This window comes from Rhinichthys klamathensis, unplaced genomic scaffold, assembly GCF_029890125.1.
Source record: "Rhinichthys klamathensis goyatoka isolate OS25496 unplaced genomic scaffold, OSU_Roscu_1.1 h1tg000482l_1, whole genome shotgun sequence".
Taxonomy (NCBI): domain Eukaryota; kingdom Metazoa; phylum Chordata; class Actinopteri; order Cypriniformes; family Leuciscidae; genus Rhinichthys; species Rhinichthys klamathensis.
In genome coordinates this window covers 56195-82500 of record NW_026606969.1, presented here as the reverse complement: position 1 = coordinate 82500, position 26306 = coordinate 56195, and the positions used below count along the sequence as shown (strand labels likewise).

The following is a 26306-nucleotide window of genomic DNA, read 5'->3' as shown; positions in this document are numbered from 1 at the left end:
TGCAGACTTCATTAAATATGAAACATTCATTTCCAGCTGTAAAGCAACTCTACATTCTACAGAAGGCTATAGTGTCACATTACAAACCAAATCAAACACCATGCTCTACATTAAATTCTATTCTACTGTATTTTATTCTAATCTATTTTGCCCCTCTGTTCTGTTTTACATTATTCTATTCTATTCTATTCTATTCTATTCTCTGTTCTACTCTGCTCTATTGTATTTTACTCTTTTCTATTCTGTTTAATTCTATTGCATTTTACCCTGCTCTGTTCTTCATTTCTCTTTTTTATTCTGTTTAATTCTATGAACTGTTGTGTGTTGTGTCCTGGTGTAGTTCTGTGCTGTACGGCGGGTTCTATGAGAAGGTTAAAGCCACAGAGACTCAGAAAGGAAAGAGTGTGACAGGTAACCGTCCGGCTCACCGTTACTCCTTTACCTTTTCACATTTCCCCCTTTTCACTGCAGACACAGATTAGTTAATGAGTCATACTTTTACAGTGTCCCTGTTGCATATCTTACATGTATTTACTATAGTTATAAAAGTAAATTATGCACAATTACAAGCAACTGAACCCTAAACCAAACCTGATTATATAGAAAGTTCATGTTGTTTATTAATATTACTCTGTACTTATTTATAGAATTACACTGTAACAAGAGCACCTTCAAATAAAGTGTAACCAATACTAATACTACTATAATAATAAAATTAAAGGTTAATAAATTATTTTTGCATGAATAAAATGAGATCACATGATCCTTCAGAAATCACTCTAATATGATGTTTTGATGCTCAAGAAACATTTGAAACTGTTGAAAACAGTTCAGATTTTTGTGGAAACTGATACATTTTATTTTTTATGATTATTTGATGAATAGAAAGTTCAAAAGAACAGCATTTATTTGAAATAGAATCTTTTGTAACATTATAAATGTCTTTACTGTCACTTTTGATCAATTTAATGGATTCTAGATGAATAAAAGTATTCATTTCTGTAAAAAAGTCTTCTAAACCCAAACTTTTGAGTGCTAGTATATATATATATATTTTGGTTGTAAATTTAATTAGTGTTTATCTATGTGCATGTTTTCTACAGTTGTTTGCATTATGAGGCAGTGTGTTTTGCACAGGTTTGGTGAGGTGGAGATACTAGAGCGCTGACGCGTGTGTGTGTGTGCGTGTGTGTGTGTGTGTGTGTGTTCTGTAGGTGGTCTGATCTGCTCTAGACTGGTCAAGGCCTGTGTTCAGAGATCATCTCTACTGAAGCTCCACAAACACCTGGAAGAGTTCAAACATCTGAGCGCACAGACACACGTGAGAGCTTCAGTGAGGAAACAAAACATGAAAAGCATCTTTCAATATGAATATATGAACATCAAAACTTTTTTTTAACTCTTTCACTCTCTTTATAAAGGAAGGGAAAGCTGGAAAGCTGGACGAATGTTTTAAAGCACTGCTTGAGGAAATGGAGAAATACCTGTGCCCTGTTCTCTCACAGCTTGACTTTTCATGCTTTAGGTACCCACACACACACACACACACACTCAAACACACTCAGTCAAACACACACACACACACACACACTCAAACACACACAGTCAAACACTCAAACACACACACACACACACACACACACACACACACACACTCAAACACACACAGTCAAACACTCAAACACTCAAACACACACACACACTCAAACACACACACACACACACACACACACACACACACACACACACACACACTCAAACACACACACACACACACACACACACACACACACTCAAACACACACACACACACACACACACACACACACTCAAACACACGCAGTCAAACACTCAAACACACACACACACACACACACACACACACACACTCAAACACACACACACACACACACACACACACTCAAACACACACACAGTCAAACACTCAAACACACACACAGTCAAACACTCAAACACACACACACACACACACAGTCAAACACTCAAACACACACACACACACACACACACACACACACATACATACATACACACACACACACACACACTCAAACACACACAGTCAAACATTCAAACACACACACACACACACACACACACACACACTCAAACACACACACTCAAACACACACACACACACACACACACACACACACACACTCAAACACACACACACACACACACACACACACTCAAACACACACACAGTCAAACACTCAAACACACACACACACACACACACACACACACTCAAACACACACACACACACACACACACTCAAACACACACAGTCAAACACTCAAACACACACACACACACACACACACACACACACACACACACACTCAAACACACACAGTCAAACACTCAAACACTCAAACACACACACACACACTCAAACACACACACACACACACACACACACACACACACACTCAAACACACACACACACACACACTCAAACACACACACACACACACACACACACACACTCAGTCAAACACACACACACACACACACACACACACACACACACACTCAAACACACGCAGTCAAACACTCAAACACACACACACACACACACACACACACTCAAACACACACACACACACACACACACTCAAACACACACACAGTCAAACACTCAAACACACACACAGTCAAACACTCAAACACACACACACACACACACACAGTCAAACACTCAAACACACACACACACACACACACACACACACACACACATACATACATACACACACACACACACACACTCAAACACACACAGTCAAACATTCAAACACACACACACACACACACACACACACTCAAACACACACACTCAAACACACACACACACACACACACACACACACACACTCAAACACACACACACACACACACACACACACACACACACACTCAAACACACACACAGTCAAACACTCAAACACACACACACACACACACACACACACACACACTCAAACACACACACAGTCAAACACTCAAACACACACACAGTGAAAACACTCAAACACACACACACACACACACACAGTCAAACACTCAAACACACACACACACACACACACACACATACATACATACACACACACACACATACACTCAAGCACACACAGTCAAACATTCAAACACACACACACACACACACACACACACACACACACACTCAAACACACACACTCAAACACACACACACACACACACATAATCTCATGAATCTGGGGGCGGGAAAATCATATTTGACTTTGTTAACGAGTTATTGCACCTATAAATGTGCCTTCTGTTTATTTCTGTTCCATGTTTAGCGTCCTGTGTGTAATATATGATGATCTGCCCTCATCTCTCTCTTAATTTCCTCTTCTGTCTTATCAGTGCTGGTTCCCCGTCCTTCTCCACATCGGCCCGAGCCAAAGACAAGGAGGAGAAGACCACTGATAAACCTCTGCCAGGTACAGACAGACAAACACGTCTAGAATGGAGATTAGCATTAGCATTAACTGCCTTCAACACTGATAATAATCATAAATGTTTCTTGAGCATCAGATCCTCATATTAGAGTGATTTCTGAAGGATCGTGTGACACTGAAGACTGGAGTAATGATGCTGAAAATACAGCTTTGATCACAGGAATAAATTACACTTTACTGTATATTCACATAGAGAACAGATGATTTACATTACAATAATATTTCACTGTTTTTACTGTATTTTTCATCAAATAAATGCAGCATTGGTGAGCAGAAGAGATAAAAGTCTCTACTAGTGTTCAGCCGCTGTTACTAACACTGTCGGAACATGTTTCTCAAGAGAGCGTATCGGCGCGAGTTTGATTTGATATGTGCTCATAAGAAGATGTTTGATATGGAGATCAAATATGACATCTGAGGAGCTGAAATATTGATCAGATTTCCAGGCCCGCGTCTGAGATCAAGTCCATCTTTAGCTGTAAAATATGCACCAATAAAACATCCCCACATGTAAAGCTCACAATAAATAAAGTAAATGTGAAGCACACTGAAGCTAACTTAACCATCTTCTTATGCATAATTTATGGAACTTCAGAGGAACTATAATTCGATTTTACATGTTTAACTTTCTCTAGTGTGTGATGTTGCTGTTTGAGCATGAAAAAGGGAATTAATCTCTATATCAGTGTCAGTGTTTCTGAACTCCTGAAACGCCTCCATTAGTCTTGAGTTTCTCCCGGGAACGAACACGTCACAATATTCCTCATTATAATAATTAATGCGCAGAATAAAGGGGCGGGGCCTGGTTGAGTTAGTTAGTAGTGTGTTAAACTGGTGGTTATGGTAAGGGGCGGGACATTTCCCAAACACACTCGAAGCACTCGACTAATCACAACACACCGATCCAGCCGACCAATCAGAGCACAGTGTGCTTTTCAGGAGGAGGGGCTTCAGAGAGACAGGAAGTAAACGGAGCGTTACTGACAGACTGGGAAGAGAGGAGCCGCAACAATGGAGAATATGAGGAGAATAATCAACATTCAAGCAGGAAAACCTGTTGACGTCTTTAAAATAAAAGTGCTGAACGTCTGTGTGTGTGTGTGTGTGTGTGTGTGTGTGTGTGTGTGTGTGTGTGTTCTCCAGATCCTGGTGAGTGTGTGGTGATTCTCGCTGACCGGATGTTGTTGGAGTTTCCACTAGAAGCGTTGAGTGTCCTACAGGCGGACGGCATCGGCTCCGTGTCTCGAGACTTCTCCCTTCAGGTTCTTCATGCACGTCTACAGACGGACGATACAGGCGAGTTTATACTCACAACTCCATTATACAACTTATAGACTAAACACCAGCCAACTCTTCTGATGTTTCCACAAAAATATGAAGCAGCACAACTGTTCTCAACATTGATAATAATAATAATAATAATAAACACCTCGCACTTTGTAACACATCTTTCCTCTTCGCTGGTCAAAATCACCCGGAGCTCTAAAATTAAACTCTTTTTTTTGTCCTTTTGATATTTTCTTTTTCTTCTTTTAATGTAATTTCTTTTGAGATTTTTTTTATTTTATTTTATTTACCTTTAAATTACTAGATTTGACCACTAAATAATAAATAAATAAATAGTAATTTAAGCACATTCCTCGCATTCTTTCAATTTAAATTCAAAATAACTCACAATTTCATGCTTAACCATTTTAATTCATCTCAAAATATCTTACATTGGGAGTCTTTGCCGACCTCTTGTGGAAAAAAAATATATAACATGATATTTCATGCGTCTAGATGGCCTTATATCTCTATACGGAGCAGATGAGCTGTTCCGCTGGGTCCTAAAGCCATTTCTCTTCAGTGTGCGTTCAGATACACATGTAGACATTTATAAAATCATTTTTTGGTAAAGTTTTAGCATTTTTAGTTTGAATTTTGAGCATTTTTAGGGTTTTTTTGTGTGCTGAAGCATTCCTCGCATTCCTAACGGATCAAAAAAAATGATTTGTTTCTTTTTAAACTTTCAACCACAAAACTCCTCAATTTTGTGGAATAAATTACAGTATATAATATATTCACATAGACATAGAATATCACTTCTAGTGCAGATTCAGGATGTTCAATCAGCGAAAACAAGCTCCGAAACACATCCGACAAAACCAAACGAAGTGTCTGTCGCCGTCTGTCGTCATTCATGAACTTCTACACATCATCTGCCTTTTGTGTTTGAGGATAACACATGATGATGCTCTCCGCTGCCAATAGGAGTGCAGTCTCTAATCTTCATTTAATGCATTTTTGCATATTTAAATCCATTTATCTAGGCCTGGAAATGAAAAATCATCCAGCAAAACATCAGTCAAACATTCAGTCAAAACGATATTCAGAACATATTTCATCTGATTAAATCTCACTCGCTCTAATTAGTAAATGCATAAAAGCGTGTAATGATGAAGCAGAGGAAATACACGTGTAGTTTATCACTTTAAGTTTCTTTTTGTCAAATGTTTTGCTAGAAAAGTGTGTTTGTGTTGCTTGCTGTGATATTTTATGAAATGCTGTCCATCCCGATACATTGGTTTCCGGATACAATAGTGCACAACTACTGTTCAATGACGAGTGAACATCCTGAACTGACCTGGGAATCGAGTGAATAAGTGTTTTGTTTGCTCTGTAAAACATCCTAGTGTCACCAGAGCTGACTCTCCATCCGGGTTTATATAGTTCACTTCTGCTGAACAGTTTTAAGAAGTCTGTGCGTCCCTGAATGCAGCGTCAGAGTAAAGATGACGAGCGCCAGAAGTCGGAATACATCTGAAGTTTTTCTGTCGGAGCTTTAATCACCTCATTCGCAAACCCCCGAATAAAAACCTCACACTTATAGGAAATACTCTCTCTGTCAGGATTTAGCACCTCGTAATCTCTTTAAAATTCAAATGTGCCGTTGCATTTGGGACATGTTTTACATTTTTATTTGCCTAATTAATTCATTCATTTTCAACTCGTAGTTGGCTTCTGCATGTACATTGACAAATTAAAAACGAAACGCCCCTACACTTGAAGGCCCTCCTAAACGCTCCTCATGTCGAGGGCTGATACTCATGCGGATTAAGGGAAAGGGAAGGTTTAGGGCTGTGAGATGTAATGGGAAAACTGTTTGTTTTTCTCTCTAGTTTAAGTACACTTCAGACACACTTCAAAACGTCTGAATGTCACTGCGTTCGCACCTCAAACACACTTTACAAACTAAACATTTGACATAAACATTTCTTTGCAATGCTAAAGTCAATAAATCTAGAGATGCACGATATATATCGGCCACCGTATCAGTATCGGCCGATCTTTGTTCATTTTTAATCGTTATCGGCTTGATAGGAAAATTTCGCCGATTTAATAAAGCTGATAGATAATGTATGGTATGGGAAGACTTTACTTGAAGGGGTGTGCATAAGACTGACATGACACCTTCATAATCATGACATGACAGAAGGAGGTTTTATGCATGTTTATGACAACTGTCATTTAGTGTCATTCGCTCAATTATGACATTTTTAATGCAAATATGACATTGTTTGAGATGTCTGTTATGACAACTTGACATAAACCAATACATCATAACCTGTCAGTGACTTTGTCATGACAACTTGACATTACCAAGACAAATTATCATAATTATATGTCATAACCATGACATAGCAGATTAATTATCAAACTTAAGAAAGCACTTAGCTTAATGGGTTAATATTACATTAAACTGTCAGGTGGTTGGTTTTAACATTGGCTGTCACGAGGCCATTATAACATTTTAATGACAAAATCAATTTGTACCACTGTGGTCGAGGTCAAGAAAAATATTCATGACACAGTTATAATGCCTCATGACAGCCAATGTCAAAACCACCAAACACATGACAGTTTAATGTAATGATAACCCATAAAGCTAAGTGCTTTCTTAAGTTTGATAATTATTCTGCTATGTCATGTTTATGACAGGTTATGATGTATTGGTTTATGTCAAATTGTCATAACAAAGACATCTCAAACAATGTCATATTTGCATTAAAAATGTCATCATTGAGCGAATGACACTTAATGACAGTTGTCATAAACATGCATAAAACTGCCTTCATATTCATGACGTGTCATGATTATGAAGGTGTCATGTCAGTCTTATGCACACCCCTTCTAGTAAAGTGTTACCTAATGTATTATTTCCTTCAGCTGAGACTCTTCAGATGCGCACTGTTCAACATGATGGTTTTGAATTGCTTGAAATATGATTTGGAATCACTTTAAAAAGGAAAATACAGTGAAATGCAACATGTGCAGCGCAAGCCTGTCATATCGGCTACATAACATTATCATGAGAACATTATAATTGTGTGTTTGGGTCATCGCTTTAAATGGTGAGACTTGTGTTTTTGTAATCAGGCTCTCAAATATTACATACAAATTTGGATTCGGATTTATCGGCCAATATGTTGGTTATCGGCTTTCAAATATAAAGAATTATCGGTTATCGGTATCGGCCAAAATTGTAATATCGGTGCATCCCTAAATAAATCAGTAGCTGTAGTTTTGAGTTTGTGTATCTGTTGTTCTTGAGATTGTGATATTCCCATTTAGCACTGGCAATCCGGATTTAGTAATCTGGAAAAGTTTGTATCTGGATCAGTGTGATTCATCCCAATACCAGCACAACTGTGAGATGGATTACCTCATCAAAATATGCAAAATATGGATTTATATTTCTGATCCAGATGAAACTTTATGACCTGGCTGATTGAAACACATTGAGACTTCAAACATGGAAGAACTACATCAAGAACATTCAGGGCAGAGATGAGACTGTTAGATGTGTGTCTTCGGCTCGAAGGGACAGATCGGCCTCATGGGACACATTCATCTTTTCACGTTTACAGTGTCCAAACCGACGTCAGGCTGAAAATAACCACAAACGCAATAATCAGGCCGTGGTCTACAAGTAGGTCCTCATATATGGGGCAGCGAGAGCCTCGTGGGGGGAGAAATGGGTCGAGACACACACAGGGTCACACAGACACACACAGGGTCACACAGACACACACAGGGTCACACAGACACACACACACACACACACACACAGGGTCACACAGACACACACACACAGGGTCACACACACACACACACATACGGGGTCACAGACACACACACACAGACACACACAGACACACACAGGTTCACACATACACACACAGGGTCACACAGACACACACAGGGTCACACAGACACACACACACACACACACACACAGGGTCACACAGACACACACACACAGGGTCACACACACACACACACACATACGGGGTCACAGACACACACAGACACACACACACAGACACACACAGACACACACAGGGTCACACATACACACACATGGTCACACAGACACACACAGGGTCACACAGACACACACAGGGTCACACAGACACACACAGGGTCACACACAGACACACACACAGGGTCACACACAGACACATGCAGGGTCACACACAGACACACACACAAGCTCATGGATTGGATCCCGGGTGACGACTGGTCAGGATCGGTGTGTTTGGGATCGGTGTGTTTAGGGTCGTTGTGTTTGGGGATCGGTGCGTGTTTGGGGATCGGTGTGTTTGGGGATCGGTGCGTGTTTGGGGATCGGTGTGTTTGGGGATCGGTGTGTTTGGGGATCGGTGTGTTTGGGGAAGGTGTGTTTGGGGATCGGTGTGTTGGGGGATCGGTGTGTTGGGGAAGGTGTGTTTGGGGATCGGTGTGTTTGGGGATCGGTGTGTTTGGGGATCGGTGTGTTTGGGGATCGGTGTGTTTGGGGATCGGTGTGTTTGGGGATCGGTGTGTTTGGGATCGGTGTGTTTGGGGATCGGTGTGTTTGGGGATCGGTGTGTTGGGGATCGGTGTGTTTGGGGATCGGTGTGTTTGGGGATCGGTGTGTTTGGGGATCGGTGTGTTTGGGGATCGGTGTGTTTGGGGATCGGTGTGTTTGGGGATCGGTGTGTTTGGGGATGGGTGTGTTTGGGGATCGGTGTGTTTGGGGATCGGTGTGTTGGGGATCGGTGTGTTTGGGGATCGGTGTGTTTGGGGATCGGTGTGTTTGGGGAAGGTGTGTTTGGGGATCGGTGTGTTTGGGGATCGGTGTGTTTGGGATCGGTGTGTTTGGGGATCGGTGTGTTTGGGGATCGGTGTGTTTGGGGATCGGTGTGTTTGGGGAAGGTGTGTTTGGGGATCGGTGTGTTTGGGGAAGGTGTGTTTGGGGATCGGTGTGTTTGGGGATCGGTGTGTTGGGGAAGGTGTGTTTGGGGATCGGTGTGTTTGGGGATCGGTGTGTTTGGGGATCGGTGTGTTGGGGATCGGGGATCGGTGTGTTTGGGGATCGGTGTGTTTGGGGATCGGTGTGTTGGGGATCGGTGTGTTTGGGGATCGGTGTGTTTGGGGATCGGTGTGTTTGGGGATCGGTGTGTTGGGGAAGGTGTGTTTGGGGATCGGTGTGTTTGGGGATCGGTGTGTTTGGGGATCGGTGTGTTTGGGGATCGGTGTGTTTGGGGATCGGTGTGTTTGGGGATCGGTGTGTTTGGGGATCGGTGTGTTTGGGGATCGGTGTGTTTGGGATCGGTGTGTTTGGGGATCGGTGTGTTTGGGGATCGGTGTGTTGGGGATCGGTGTGTTTGGGGATCGGTGTGTTTGGGGATCGGTGTGTTTGGGGATCGGTGTGTTTGGGGATCGGTGTGTTTGGGGATCGGTGTGTTTGGGGATGGGTGTGTTTGGGGATCGGTGTGTTTGGGGATCGGTGTGTTGGGGATCGGTGTGTTTGGGGATCGGTGTGTTTGGGGATCGGTGTGTTTGGGGAAGGTGTGTTTGGGGATCGGTGTGTTTGGGGATCGGTGTGTTTGGGATCGGTGTGTTTGGGGATCGGTGTGTTTGGGGATCGGTGTGTTTGGGGATCGGTGTGTTTGGGGAAGGTGTGTTTGGGGATCGGTGTGTTTGGGGAAGGTGTGTTTGGGGATCGGTGTGTTTGGGGATCGGTGTGTTGGGGAAGGTGTGTTTGGGGATCGGTGTGTTTGGGGATCGGTGTGTTTGGGGATCGGTGTGTTGGGGATCGGGGATCGGTGTGTTTGGGGATCGGTGTGTTTGGGGATCGGTGTGTTGGGGATCGGTGTGTTTGGGGATCGGTGTGTTTGGGGATCGGTGTGTTTGGGGATCGGTGTGTTTGGGGATCGGTGTGTTTGGGGAATGTGTGTTTGGGGATCGGTGTGTTTGGGATCGGTGTGTTTGGGGATCGGTGTGTTTGGGGATCGGTGTGTTTGGGGATCGGTGTGTTTGGGGAAGGTGTGTTTGGGGATCGGTGTGTTTGGGGATCGGTGTGTTTGGGGATCGGGGTGTTTGGGATCGGTCTGTTTGGGGATCGGTGTGTTTGGGGATCGGTGTGTTTGTGGATCGGTGTGTTTGGGGAAGGTGTGTTTGGGGATCGGTGTGTTTGTGGATCGTTGTGTTTGTGTATCGGTGTGTTTGGGGATCGGTGTGTTTGGGGATCGGTGTGTTTGGGGATCGGTGTGTTTGGGGATCGGTGTGTTTGGGGATCGGTGTGTTTGGGATCGGTGTGTTTGGGGATCGGTGTGTTTGGGGATCGGTGTGTTTGGGATCGGTGTGTTTGGGATCGGTGTGTTTGGGGATCGGTGTGTTTGGGGATCGGTGTGTTTGGGGATCGGTGTGTTTGGGGATCGGTGTGTTTGGGGATCGGTGTGTTTGGGGATCGGTGTGTTTGGGGATCGGTGTGTTTGGGGATCGGTGTGTTTGGGGATCGGTGTGTTTGGGGATCGGTGTGTTTGGGGATCGGTGTGTTTGGGATCGGTGTGTTTGGGGATCGGTGTGTTTGGGGATCGGTGTGTTTGGGGATCGGTGTGTTTGGGGATCGGTGTGTTTGGGGATCGGTGTGTTTGGGATCGGTGTGTTTGGGATCGGTGTGTTTGGGGATCGTTGTGTTTGGGGATCGGTGTGTTTGGGGATCGGTGTGTTTGGGTATCGGTGTGTTTGGGGATCGGTGTGTTTGGGGATCGGTGTGTTTGGGGATCGGTGTGTTTGGGGATCGGTGTGTTTGGGGATCGGTGTGTTTGGGGATCGGTGTGTTTGGGGATCGGTGTGTTTGGGGATCGGTGTGTTTGGGGATCGGTGTGTTTGGGGATCGGTGTGTTTGGGATCGGTGTGTTTGGGATCGGTGTGTTTGGGGATCGTTGTGTTTGGGGATCGGTGTGTTTGGGGATCGGTGTGTTTGGGATCGGTGTGTTTGGGGATCGGTGTGTTTGTGGATCGGTGTGTTTGTGGATCGTTGTGTTTGGGTATCGGTGTGTTTGGGTATCGGTGTGTTTGGGGATCGGTGTGTTTGGGGATCGGTGTGTTTGGGGATCGGTGTGTTTGGGATCGGTGTGTTTGGGATCGGTGTGTTTGGGGATCGGTGTGTTTGGGGATCGGTGTGTTTGGGGATCGGGGATCGGTGTGTTTGGGGATCGGTGTGTTTGGGGATCGGGGTGTTTGGGATCGGTGTGTTTGGGGATCGGTGTGTTTGTGGATCGGTGTGTTTGGGGATCGGTGTGTTTGGGGATCGGTGTGTTTGGGGATCGGTGTGTTTGGGGATCGGTGTGTTTGGGGATCAGTGTGTTTGGGGATCAGTGTGTTTGGGGATCGGTGACTCTACACCAGTTCATTGTCTCTGGGTCTGAATAGTTCTAGATATTTTCTGCCACTAATAGACACCTCAATAAAGTTTCATTATTTCACCCGTTTCACTCTGGAAAATGTTATACTCTACGTATAATTTGAATAGCTTATCGATCGATGTTCTTTTCATTATTCCCATACAGAAAAATATTTATTTTGAAAATAAATTATAAGTGTTTTGGGTTACACTTTATTTGGTAACACTTTATTTTAAGGTGTCAGTGTTACAGTGTAATTATGAATTTAAGTGCCGTGTAATAATAATTAACTACATATACTTATTATATATCGGATTAGGATTGGGGTTTGGTTAGTTGCATGTTATTATACATAATTTATAGTTATTACGACAGTAACCACATGTAACAAGAACACTGTAAAATATAAAAAGTTAATACTTGTTCAAAACAATCACTTTGTACTATTTTTGGATGTATATAAAATATTTTCCTTTGTTAAATAAATATACTGTCGCTATACATTGCAGGGGGGGAACGTCTGTGAAGGGGATTTTAATATTTCATAGGGATTTTAACTTCAACCTTTAGCATTTATCTTTTTCTTTGAATAATTGTTTCACACTTCTTCAGACCTCAGCACTAAAATGCCATATGCAAATGACTGCAGTTGTATTTCTTCAGTCTGTGCTGCTGTATAATAACGGTAGTTATAATATAATATCGGTCCATGTGCACTTTAGTGTGTTCATGCTCATAAGCCTCATTATCATGTGGGACAGTCGTTAGCATTATTTGATCATTCATATTTTAGCATTATGTCAAGGAGACGTAGAGCCAATCAGTGCTTTTTGTTATTTTACACCATGTTTTGCATAACTGAATAAATTACAGCATGTATTGAGGAAATTCAACATTATACTAAACTTATTCATGCGCTGATAGCGACGTTTATTTTCCTCATAACTGGCACATGTGCAGTGTGTATTTGAAGCAGTTCTTTTGAAGTTTTATCTGATATATATGCATTATATGTTCCATCATCAGAGGCCAGTCATTGTTTATTGATTATGTATGTTTTCATTCATCGTCTGTCATTGTAGTCTAAAGCAGTTTTGGTCTAGAAACCATCATTTTTCCTTCAGATTTCTTGCCTTATTTATTGATTTGAATATTCACTCACCACATTTGCGCCATTTGATAAATTCATGCCTGATTAATGCATCCTCGCGACAGCGCCACCTACTGGTCATAAACATTAAAAACAGTTGTGCTGCTTCAAAAAAAGTGATTTCAATATTAGAACTAGATTGTGTTTGTAACACTTTACATTTACATAAGTTTGCATTTGTTATCATTAGTCACTGCACAACAACTATGAAATAAAAACAGTTCTAGTAAAAAGTTTTGAGTCAAACATTTTGAGTAAACTGTTTCCCTATAATGAGTTTGATCAAAGAAAGTCACATTTAAATGTGATCGTGCAAAACTGAAATTATTCAGCGTAATGTGTTTACGTGACTTTTGCTGGAGGCAGATGAATGTCTCTGTTGCATTAAACTCACATTATTGAAGAACACAGTGTTGATATTAAATGTCACTGGCCTTTGTGAGTGACTGTAGGAGCATTGCACTAGTTTTCCACTATAACAAGCCAGTCAGACACTAATTTCCGGTTTTAATAATCTTTCTCGTCAGTGACGGTTGAAAGTGACAATAAGAAAGAGGCCAAAGGTGTCCGAGGAGTCAAGGGGAGAGCCGATCAAAGCCGAGGAATCAAAGCGGTGAGTTTCCTAAACGAGTCTGGCAACCGCTGATAGAGACACACACGTTTGGATGTTCTCGTTCGCTTCCCTTTTAATGCCTCTCATGCACTGAAAAATGCTTTCTTTACTTCGTATTTCTGTCTTGTTTACAGTCCACATATCAAAAAATTCTTAAATCAAGATGCATTTACTAAAGTAGGAAAATGCCATAAGATATTATGTCTTGTTTTCTGGGGAAATAAATAAAAATTAAGTGACTTTTTGCTTAAAACAAGCAAAATTATCTGCCAATGGGGTTAGAAAAATAATCCTGTTTCTGTTTGAATTAAGATTATTTTTCTCACCCCATTGGCAGATAATTTTACTTGTTTTAAGCAACAACTCACTTAATTTTGATTAATTCCCCCGGAAAACAAGACTTAATATCTTATGGCATTTTACTCATCTAGTAAATGCATCTTGATTTAAGAATCTTTAGATATTTGGACTGGAAACGAGACAAAAATACTAAGTAAGGAAAGCATTTTTGCAGTGTATTGACTATGAGGACTCTTTGCTCTTCTTCAGTTCCTCCTCCTCCTCAGTTCACATAAAGTAAAGTGACCTTCCTCTTTTCCGCAGGTTCTGGTCAATCGTGTCCCGCCGCCAGACACCGTCCCAGTGGACACACACCGGTTCAGATGTATCCTTCACTGTAAAACACCTTCATTTTCTGTCTCGTGTGTGTGTGTGTGCGTGCGTGCGTGTGTGTGAAATGTCAGAGCGGTCACTCTAGTTACGGCTTTTTTATTGTAAAATAGTTTGTAGAAATCTTTCTTAACTCAGGCTTGAAGATGTAGTTGACTCCCAGGAGGAGGAAGAGGAGGATGAGGAGGGAAAACGGGCTGGTGAGTGGAATTAGTTTCAGAAACATATTACTTTAATATGACACATATTTTGAGTGAAAGCGGGTGAAAGCATTATAATTGTATGAAGGATAATCACAATAAGACCTACGATTGTAATACTTTTATTCATCAAGGATGCATTAAATTGATCAAATAATTAAATTAATTTTAATAATGTATTAGTAATTGTTGAAATTAACATTAACTAAGATTAATAATGCTTTAGAAGTATTGTTCATTCTTAGTTCATGTTAACTAAGGTAGTTAACTAATGTTAACTAATGAACCTTATTGTAAAGTGTTACCAGAAAATCTTAGTCCTCGAGGTTTGTATTGGGATGAGGGGATGTGTTGGGATGAGGGGATGTATTGGGATGAGGGCATGTATTGGGATGAGGGGATGTATTGGGATGAGGGCATGTATTGGGATGAGGGGATGTATTGGGATGAGGGGATGTATTGAGATGAGGGCATGTATTGGGATGAGGGCATGTATTGGGATGAGGGCATGTATGGGATGAGGGGATGTATTGGGATGAGGGGATGTATTGGGATGAGGGCATGTATTGGGATGAGGGCATGTATGGGATGAGGGGATGTATTGGGATGAGGGGATGTATTGGGATGAGGGTTTGTATTGGGATGAGGGGATGTATTGGGATGAGGGGTTGTATTGGGATGAGGGGATGTATTGGGATGAGGGGATGTATTGGGATGAGGGTTTGTATTGGGATGAGGGGATGTATTGGGATGAGGGGATGTATGGGATGAGGGGATGTATTGGGATGAGGGGATGTATTGGGATGTATTGGGATGAGGGGTTGTATTGGGATGAGGGGATGTATTGGGATGAGGGGATGTATTGGGATGAGGGTTTGTATTGGGATGAGGGGATGTATTGGGATGAGGGGATGTATGGGATGAGGGGATGTATTGGGATGAGGGGATGTATTGGGATGAGGGGATGTATTGGGATGAGGGGTTGTATTGGGATGAGGGGTTGTATTGGGATGAGGGGTTGTATTGGGATGAGGGGATGTATTGGGATGAGGGGATGTATTGGGATGAGGGGATGTATTGGGATGAGGGGTTGTATTGGGATGAGGGGTTGTATTGGGATGAGGGGATGTATTGGGATGAGGGCATGTATTGGGATGAGGGGATGTATTGGGATGAGGGCATGTATTGGGATGAGGGGATGTATTGGGATGAGGGGATGTATTGGGATGAGGGGATGTATTGGGATGAGGGCATGTATTGGGATGAGGGGATGTATTGGGATGAGGGCATGTATTGGGATGAGGGGATGTATTGGGATGAGGGGATGTATTGGGATGAGGGCATGTATTGGGATGAGGGTTTGTATTGGGATGAGGGCATGTATTGGGATGAGGGCATGTATGGGATGAGGGGATGTATTGGGATGAGGGGATGTATTGGGATGAGGGTTTGTATTGGGATGAGGGGATGTATTGGGATGAGGGTTTGTATTGGGATGAGGGGATGTATTGGGATGAGGGGATGTATTGGGATGAGGGGATGTATTGGGATGAGGGGATGTATTGGGATGAGGGTTTGTATTGGGATGAGTGTTTGTATTGGGATGAGGTATTGGGATGAGGGGATGTATTGGGATGAGGGGATGTATGGGATGAGGGGATGTATTGGGATGAGGGGTTGTATTGGGATGAGGGGATGTATTGGGATGAGGGGATGTATGGGATGAGGGGATGTATTGGGATGAGGGGATGTATTGGGATGAGGGGTTGTATTGGGATGAGGGGATGTATTGGGATGAGGGGATGTATGGGATGAGGGGATGTATTGGGATGAGGGGATGTATTGGGATGAGGGGTTGTATTGGGATGAGGGGATGTATTGGGATGAGGGGATGTATGGGATGAGGGGATGTATTGGGATGAGGGGATGTATGGGATGAGGGGATGTATTGGGATGAGGGTTTGTATTGGGATGTATTGGGATGAGGGTTTGTATTGGAATGTATTGGGATGAGGGGTTGTATTGGGATGAGGGTTTGTATTGGGATGTATTGGGATGAGGGGTTGTATTGGGATGAGGGGTTGTATTGGGATGAGGGGATGTATTGGGATGAGGGGTTGTATTGGGATGAGGGGATGTATTGGGATGAGGGATTGTATTTGGATGTATTGGGATGAGGGTTTGTATTGGGATGTATTGGGATGAGGGGTTGTATTGGGATGTATTGGGATGAGGGATTGTATTGGGATGTATTGGGATGAGGGTGAGTAACTGTTGACTGTGATGGTGAACTAACGCTTTAATCTGCTCTGGTTTGTTGAGATCGGAGCCCAGCAGAAAGCATGAGGAAGAGTCTCGACACACACGCGTCTCAGTTCACGGCTCAGTGGGAAGGGCTGATCGGCGTGGAGCGCCAGCGCAGGTCTGAAGCCGCAGTCACACACACGTTTCAGAAGCTGAGAGTGAGTGTGTGTGGAGATGATGTTTGTTCCTCAGTCTTGCAGATGTGGAGCAGCTGCTGATGTCCTGTAGTGCGTTCATCTACTCATCCGCCAAGAGCTTCTTCTCCGGCTTTCCTCCAGTCAAGATGGCCACGCTCAACCTGTCCGGTAACACTCATACAAGTCAAGTCAAGTCAAATATATTTATATAGCGCTTTTCACAAAACAGATTGTATCAAAGTTGCTTCACAGTATCAATCAAAACAACTTAACAGTGTTTGTTTATTACTGGAAAAGACATCCAAGTTTGGTAGAGCTGATCAGTGGTATGATGGGTCATTTAATTTGAATATCCCCAACTGAGCAAGCCAAAGGCAACAGTGGCAAGGAACCGAAAAACTCCATCAAGTGACCCGATGGTGTCCTAAAACTCCATCAAGTGACCCCATGGTGTCCTAAAACTCCATCAGATGACCCAATGGAGAAAAAAAAACCTTGGGAGAACCCAGGCTCAGTCGGGGCCAGTTCTCCTCTGGCGTTAATGAAGTAGAGGCCGAATTTACAGTAACTGTAAGATAAAAAATGTATATGAATGCCTGACTAAAAAGATGCGTCTTTAGTCTAGTTTTAAACTGGGAGAGCGAGTCTGAGCAACGAACAATATCAGGAAGGCTATTCCAGAGTTTAGGAGCTAAATGTGAAAATGCTCTCCCTCCTTTGGTGGATCTGGATATCCAAGGAATGACCAGAAGCCTCGAATTTAGGGATCTTAAAGAGCGCGATGGATTATAGGGCGATAGAAGATCCGTTAAATAGACTGGAGCTAAACCATTCAGAGCTTTATAAGTCAAAAGCAAGACCTTGTAATTAATACGGAACTTTATAGGTAACCAAAGAAGTGATGATAGAATCGGTGTTATATGATCATATTTTCTTGATCTAGTAAGAACTCTAGCGGCTGCATTTTGCACTAACTGTAGCTTGTTTATTGAGGATGCAGGACAACCGGCTAATAAAACATTACAGTAATCTGGTCTCGAGGTCATGAATGCATGAACTAACTTTTCTGCATCAGGGACTGATAGCATATTACGTAGCTTAGCAATGTTTCTAAGGTGGAAAAAGGCTGTTTTTGTAACATATGAAATATGCTTTTCAAAAGACAGGTTGCAGTCTAATGTAACACCCAGGTCTTTTACAGTAGCGGATAAAGTAACAGGGCATCCTAATATGTTAAAGTCGTGCTGTGAAAGGTTTTGTGGACGGTTTTTAGAACCGATAAGTATTACCTCTGTCTTGTCTGGATTTAATAAAAGAAAATTACGCGTCATCCAATCTTTTATATCTTTAACACAATCTGTCAATTTGGATAATTTAGCGTATTCATCTGGCCGTGATGAAATATATATTTGAGTGTCATCAACATAACAATGGAAACTAATTCCATGTTTCCTTAGAATATTACCAAGTGGCAGCATATATATTGAGAATAATAAAGGGCCTAACACAGATCCCTGCGGCACTCCTTAGTTTGCCGAAGTTATGACGAAATGGCAGCGTTCAGATAAATATGATCTGAACCAGCTTAATGCTTGTCCTTGAACACCAGTGTAATTTTGTAGTCGATCTAAGAGTATTGTGTGATCTATAGTATCGAACGCAGCCCTAAGATCAAGTAAAACTAGTACTGAGATACAGCCTTGGTCCGAAGCTAAAAGTAAATCATTTGTGATTCTAACAAGCGCAGTTTCAGTGCTATGATGTGGTCTGAATCCAGACTGAAACTTTTCATAGATGTCGTTTTCTTGCAAGAAAGAGCCGAGTTGAGCGGACACAATGGATACACTGTTACAGTTTTCAATCAAAAAACATTTTTATATCTTTTTGTTTTCATTTTAATTTTAGTGCAAGCTTTAGTACTTTTGTTGTGTGGTTTTATCTTCTTTATATATATATATATATATAAAATATAAATATTAGTTGAATTAATTAATATTTATATTTTTATATATATACAGTCAAACCAAAAATTATTCAAACACCATATACATTTTTTTACTAGTGGGTGCAGGACACTATAATTAATTTATGAAAGTTAGGATAGCAAGGTGTCTGAATACATTTTGGTTTGACTATATATCTATATATATATATATGTCCGCCACTTCCTAAAAGCGTTGGTTTATTCAGTCTTTCTGGTTAAAATACTTATTCTCAGATACTTTTTTATTAGAATTCAGAGCAATATTATTTATTGGTCTTCAGCATCACAGGGAAAGTATGAAGGATGTAATGCACTACAACAACAACAAAATTATGTTCTTCCTCAATGTTTTTGTCTTGTTTTCCAGCACCAATATTCTTAAAGTCCCCCAGTAGTCAATGATTTTATCCCTTAAAACTCATCTTTGATCACCAAAGGTACATATTTAAACGTTTTTCCTTGAAAAAAAATTCTTCATGCCTTTAAATATCTTGAATGTAACTCGACACCCTTGCCTCATTTAGTATGCGCGGTTCTATGAATATGCAAATGAGCCCCGAATTATTGTAATTTTTAGTTTTATTTAATTTGTTATAGTTTTATTAATATTTTGATATTAGCTTTTATTTTTATATTTTTAGTTTTCATGTTAATTTTAGTTTAATCTTTAGTAATTTAATTTAAAAGATTTTTTAAGTTATTTTTTCATATATTGTTATTTAGGTTTAGTTTATTTTCAGTTTGTTAGTTTTAGTTGTTATTTATTTCCATTTAATAATCAGTGCTTTCATTGCTTAAACTTATTTCAATGTATTGCCAAGGCAACATTTCTTATTTTCACTTAAAGTTTTTCAACTAATGTTTATATTTAATTTTATTTCAGCATTATTTCAATTAACAGAAATGTTTTAATAATTTAGTTTTTTAGTTGTATGTATGTATCTTGATTTAAGAATGTTTAGATATTTGTGCTGGAAAACGAGACCGTAACACTGAGGAAGAAGATTGATGAAGGATCTCAGCAGGATCCATTATTATTTATGAATATGAATATGAAGAGAACACCTGCAGAATCACACATTTATGTAGATTTGCTACGGTTTGTTTGATCTCATTAGAACTGGATGTGACTTTATGAGGTCGTCAGCAGACCTGATGATGATGTTTTATGAATATTCATGGTGCAGTTCTGGAAAATAAGCTTGTTTTACATGCTCTAAATCCTCGTTCGGCACATTTTTAAACTCTTCACCCTCTTCATGGCTTCTGTAAATCTACAGTATGTTAGAAACGCTCTTTAATTTGATAAAAAAACGTGTGATCTTAAGCATCCGAAGTGAAATTGACCCTAATAAGTGTCTGAAACTTAAACTCTGAATCTTCAGAGTATCACTTTAAGTTACACTGATGTTTTCTTATGCTTCATGTGATGTAAAACACTATAAAACACTATAAAACGTGTCTTATTAGGAAGTTTTCATCTCACACTATAGATCACTGGTTCTTAATATGAGTTAAAATGATTTTAATTTGTCCAGAATTACAGTAGCGTCAGAGATAAATGACATCTGCAGTTCCTACATTCATAACCATCATACCTAATGTTTAAAAATACACTGCAAATAATGCAATTACAAGTTTCACCATGATTTTACATAGCTAAAATACAAGGGTATTAATTAGGGATGCACTTTTGGCCGAGACTCATAACCGATAATTCTTTATATTTGAAAGCCGATAACTGATATATTGGCCGATAAATCTTACTCCAAATTGTTTTATAATTTTTTAGAGTCTGATTACAAAAACAAAAGCTTCACCTTTAAAAACCATGTCCAGAGCACTTCAACATAAATCAAACAAAAAACATTTTTAAATAAATTTTACACTCCTATGGCCAACTTTCCTTACCCCCAAAAAATACATAATTATAATAATATTTCAATCAATTCGAAACCATCATGTTGAACAGTGCATGACAGTGTGGAAATAATACATTATTTATCAGCTTTAATATATCAGCCAAATCTTCTTATCGGACCGATAATTATAACATTAAAAGTGAACATATATCGGCCGATATCTTGTAGAAATTGTGAGTAAGAAAATATTTTGTATCCTTATTGCTTGTTCACACCAGTGACAATAACTATAATGATAACCATATAGTTATAAAAATCATTCTAAATGTAAAAGAATAACTATAATGATAACGGCACAGAGAAACAATATCTTTGGAATTACTTTCAGAACGATTTTTTCCAGCTGATAAATGAGACAAAAATTGACAGCCAATCAGAATCCACCCTGCTTCAGAGCCCGAGCATTTAAAGCGACAGAGCGCTTATAATAAAGGCTGGAATGGTGTGGATGCTAGAATAGTTATCAGTGCAGTTATTGTTGTGTTTGTGAACAGGCTTTTAATCCTGATCCCGGAAAGGTTCATTGGTTAAAAAGAAGGAACTGTGAAGAACATTCTTCTGTAATGCACAAATGTCAGATCAGAGATCAGAATGAGTTTCTACACCAGATACATCAACATCAGTAACTCTATGAGAGTGTTTATAGAGGCCGGACTCCGTCGGGAACTGATTCTCCCGCCGGTTTAATCCTCTCGACACACAACACAACTCAATAATCCAGCGGCTCTCTTCATTTCTACACTAGTGAACGTTTCCAGCAGAAAGCAGCTTTAATACGAGCCGTTTCCACAGCACTGACACTGCAAACATGCTTTCTTACTCAGTGTTTCTGTCTGGTTATAAATAGCAACAAATTATTAAATCAAGATGCATTTGCTAAAGTAGTATACCATAAGATATTAAGTCTTGTTTTCTGGGGATATAAATCCAAATTGTGAGTTTTTGCTTAAAACGAGCAAAATGATCTGCCAATGGGGTTAGAAAAATAATCCTGTTTCTGTTTGAATTAAGATTATTTTTCTCACCCCATTGGCAGATAATTTTGCTTGTTTTAAGCAAAAACTCACTTCATTTTGATTAATTCCCCCGGAAAACAAGACATAATATCTCATGGCATTTCACTCATGTGTGTTTCAGGATGTCGGATGCTCTTTCTGTTGGACTGCGCTCAGAACCCAGTCAGCGTCCAGAAGAGGTGACACACACACACATACACACGCACGCACACACACACGCACGCACACACGCACACACACACACACGCACACACACACGCACGCACGCACGCACACACACGCACACACACACGCACACAGACACACACACGCACACACACGCACACACACACACGCACACACACACACACGCACGCACACACACACACGCACACACACACACACACGCACCCACACTAGGGCTGTCAAAATTGCTCAAAAATGACGTTCGAATATTCCCTCTAAAAAAACCACATATATTCAAACTATTCGAAAATCTGGTTGCGCATTATGTTAATAACAGGACAAATTAATACAAAGAGACACAACTACTTGTATAGGTAGTTTAATTAAGTTTAAACATATTTGACAACGTATTAACTTACTCAAAACCAAGTAAATCAACTAATGGCCAAGACCGCAGACCTTACTCTCGGTCGCACTCGCAGGCACTCTCTCTCTCTCTCTCTCTCTCTCGCCCTCACGCTCTCTGCGCATAACGGTTTAAATGAACAACAATAAACAAATGTTGAGTGCTGATCAAGAGTTTTGTGCAAGCAATTTAAGGTCGCGACTCTTGTCCTAAATATAGCAGACTTCATTCGGTGATTGAAACAAATATTATTAACATTAATTGAAGTTTTACAGTATATAGAACCGACATTGAACGCTCCGAGCGAGCTGTGCTGTGGTAAACTGCTGCTAGCCTGCTACTATGGCTATTTCGAGGGCGTCTGGCTACGCCCCCTTGGCGGGCTCTGACGTGTCTGATGTAATGCTAGCTCATTGGCGCACACGTTGGAGGCGCCCGTGCCATTGGATGTGCAGTTGCCGCAGCACAGCCAATAGGTGCGTTCCATTCGACCGTAAGTGGACTGTGAAGTGGACTTCACAGGGTATTTCGCCATCTTAAGTGAGATTCCAAAACGAAGGGAACGAACATGTTCAGTTATTCGTTTTTTTTGTTATAACATATTTTTCGTATTCTTATGTTTTTATTTTTCATATTTTCATCTTAGGAATTTTAAGTTTTAGAAGTTTTGTTTGTAGTATTTGTAATTTTTATTCTTTCTTTTTTTTGTCGATATACTTTTTATTCATTTTTATTTCAGTTTTAGTTTGCTATTTTGGTACATCAATTAAACTAAATGAGAATGTGAAATGTATTTTATTTTGAAGTAACAGGAATGTATGTATGTATTTAGTTTTAATATAATAACCCTGATAGAGATGTCAGTAAATTGATTAAGCGCTCTTTCCTCGGCCGGATGATCCATCATTCATGGACAGATTATTGTTTTCATATAGCCAGAGATGTGACAAAAGCATATAGATCTGTAAAAGGTTTCCTTTTGTCAGCTGATAGTAGTACATTAGCATATAGACGACCTCAGAGAAAACAGACATGAAGCAAAAGGCACAAAACGCCAATTCTGCATTGATTTACTTCATTGGCATCAAAGAAAGGATGATGTCATGCAGTCTAACAATATCCTGTGACCATATCAAAACCATATCAAGTGTAGAAATAGTGCAGAATCTGACATTTTCTTAATCCAAATTTGCAGGTTTAAATGAAAAAATCCCTCAAACGAAAAAGAAAAATGTTCTCAAACTTTTGCGCTGAAAATATTATAAAAACTGCTGTGAGTTAGGATGATAAAACACTTGTGATCCACTCTCTCTCTCTCTCTCTCTCTCTCTCTCTCTCTCTCTCTCTCTCTCTCTCTCTCTCTCTCTCTCTCTCTCTCCAGTCGGGCTTTGGCCGGTCCTGTCGGGTCGGTGTATCTGGTGACTCTCGGGGGGGTTCGTTCGGTCCTGCTCAACCAATGGCACAGCAGCGCCTCAGCCAACGCTCGAATCCTGCGCTCGCTCATGGACGGTGAGTCACACACACATTTACACGCATGCATTCGGCTGACGCTTTGCATTGCATAAACATCATAAACGAAAAACAAAAAACTTCAAAAATCCAAGCGTTCCCTGGAGATCGATCCCTCAAGCTCCAGGAATGGCCATCACCAACACTGGAGAATAATCTACTGTACCATTTACTATCAAACTATTTTCACTCAGAAATTGTTTGTGAAACTTACTAGCAATTTCTAAGAAAATGGCAAGTAACACATCGAATTAAATGTGAAATGTTTGAAGTAGAAACACCTAAAATGTAAAGCCTTTATATATAATGCATTGTAAAAGATTTTTAATGCATTAATTATGCCTTTTTATAACGCATTGTGTAATTGTGTGACAGTTTTAAACACAGTTATAATGCTTTATTTATTGAATACACCTTTAGAAAGTTTAATGCGTTAAAACACATGACAAACAACCAATTTGGAACTTTGGATATTTATGAAAAGATATGATGCATTATAGCGTACATTATGAATACCTTTATAATGCATCAAACATAAATGCTTTAAATAAAGTGTTTCCATATTTAGACTCCAATCATTTCTTTACAATTTTACATTACACACACACACACACACATGATGCTTCTTCAAAAACACTTTTGAAATCAACTTCATATGTGTGTGTAGATCTTTTGAACACAGGACTGACTTCAGGACGAGCGGCTCATGTTTTACGCACACACACGTCAGAAAGAGCAGAAGTCAGCGGAAAATCAGGTGTGTGTGTGTGTGTGTGTGAGAGAGTAAGAGTAAGAGTGTGTGTGTTTGAGAGAGAGAGAGTGTGTGTGTGTGTGTGTGTGTGTGTGTGTGTGTGTGTGTGTGTGTGTGTGTGTGTGTGTGTGTGTGTGTGTGTGTGTGTGTGTGTGTGTGTGTGTGTGTGTGTGTGAGTGAGAATAAGAGTGTAAGTGTGAGTGTGTGTTTCAGAGAGAGAGAGAGAGAGAGTGTGTGTGTGTGTGTGTGTGTGTGTGTGTGTGTGTGTGTGTGTGTGTGTGTGTGTGTGTGTGTGCGTGTGTTTGAGAGAGAGAGAGTGTGTGTGTGTGTGTGTGTGTGTGTGAGTGTGAGTGAGAATAAGAGTGTCTATGTGTTTGAGAGAGAGTGTGAGTGTGTGTTTTCTTTATGTCTGCCACTAAACAGCTGATGAAGGTGTGTGTGTGTGTGTGTGTGTGTTTCTCTCGTCACTCTTCAGGCGAGGGTTCGGCTGTAAACTCTTCCTCTGAAGACGTCCTGAGGGAAACACCTCTGAGCTCCAGCGCTTTCAACTTCGTCATTTATGGACTTCCTAATTTAGTGGTTATATAAACAACTGGAGATCTCTGTGATTTAACCTCAGCAAAACACTCTGACATAAGAATCAGTTACTAATCATTTCAGATTGTCTGTTTCTTCTACTTCTCTTTTGTTGTTAAAAGTTTAAAGCCAGGTAACATGTAAATGTTACGATCAGATGTTACGATGTTCATCTTTTATTGTTCTTGCTGTCAAACAAATATTGATAATCCCAAACTCTTCAGTAATAAATGATGAAATTCAAGTGCAGTCATGAGCGTCATGTGACTTTCTCCACTATAAACAGGGTTCGTACAAGAGGCTTAAAGTGCCTGAACTTCTTGAAATTTAAGTCCTGGAAAACAGCCATATTTAGCTTGAACTATTGAAAGACAATATTTCACGAGTTCGCACTTACAAATGAGTCAGATAGAATAAATGCGTATTTGGCGTGCTGTCCGAGGAGAGGGATCCGGGTTAGGTATTCGGCCCGAACCCAGAGTACTCCCCCCGTATTCCTGGCTGTGAAAGAATAAGCCAAGAGTGAGGAGTCACTGTGGTGTATCTCGTGTCTACGGGACTGTGGTGTATCTCGTGTCTACGGCACTGTGGTGTATCTCGTGTCTACGGGACTGTGGTGTATCTCGTGTCTACGGCACTGTGGTGTATCTCGTGTCTACGGGACTGTGGT

The 26306-nt window shown here is 40.8% G+C and overlaps 1 protein-coding gene across 1 annotated transcript in view; it reads left to right on the top strand.

Moving 5' to 3' along the window:
* LOC130072189 (cilia- and flagella-associated protein 46) overlaps positions 1-25661 on the top strand; it is a 122736-nt gene extending 97075 nt beyond the window's left edge. Inside the window, exons 46-59 of the mRNA XM_056237202.1 lie at positions 341-411; positions 1215-1321; positions 1422-1525; positions 3423-3499; positions 4661-4813; positions 13912-13997; positions 14601-14661; positions 14813-14866; positions 17189-17288; positions 17363-17475; positions 22351-22408; positions 24182-24309; positions 24977-25066; positions 25536-25661. Of these exons, the coding sequence (XP_056093177.1) occupies positions 341-411; positions 1215-1321; positions 1422-1525; positions 3423-3499; positions 4661-4813; positions 13912-13997; positions 14601-14661; positions 14813-14866; positions 17189-17288; positions 17363-17475; positions 22351-22408; positions 24182-24309; positions 24977-25066; positions 25536-25648 (1315 nt within the window). The 3' untranslated portion in view covers positions 25649-25661. The remainder of the gene's footprint in view (positions 1-340; positions 412-1214; positions 1322-1421; positions 1526-3422; positions 3500-4660; positions 4814-13911; positions 13998-14600; positions 14662-14812; positions 14867-17188; positions 17289-17362; positions 17476-22350; positions 22409-24181; positions 24310-24976; positions 25067-25535) is intronic.
* Positions 25662-26306: the final 645 nt, after the last annotated feature.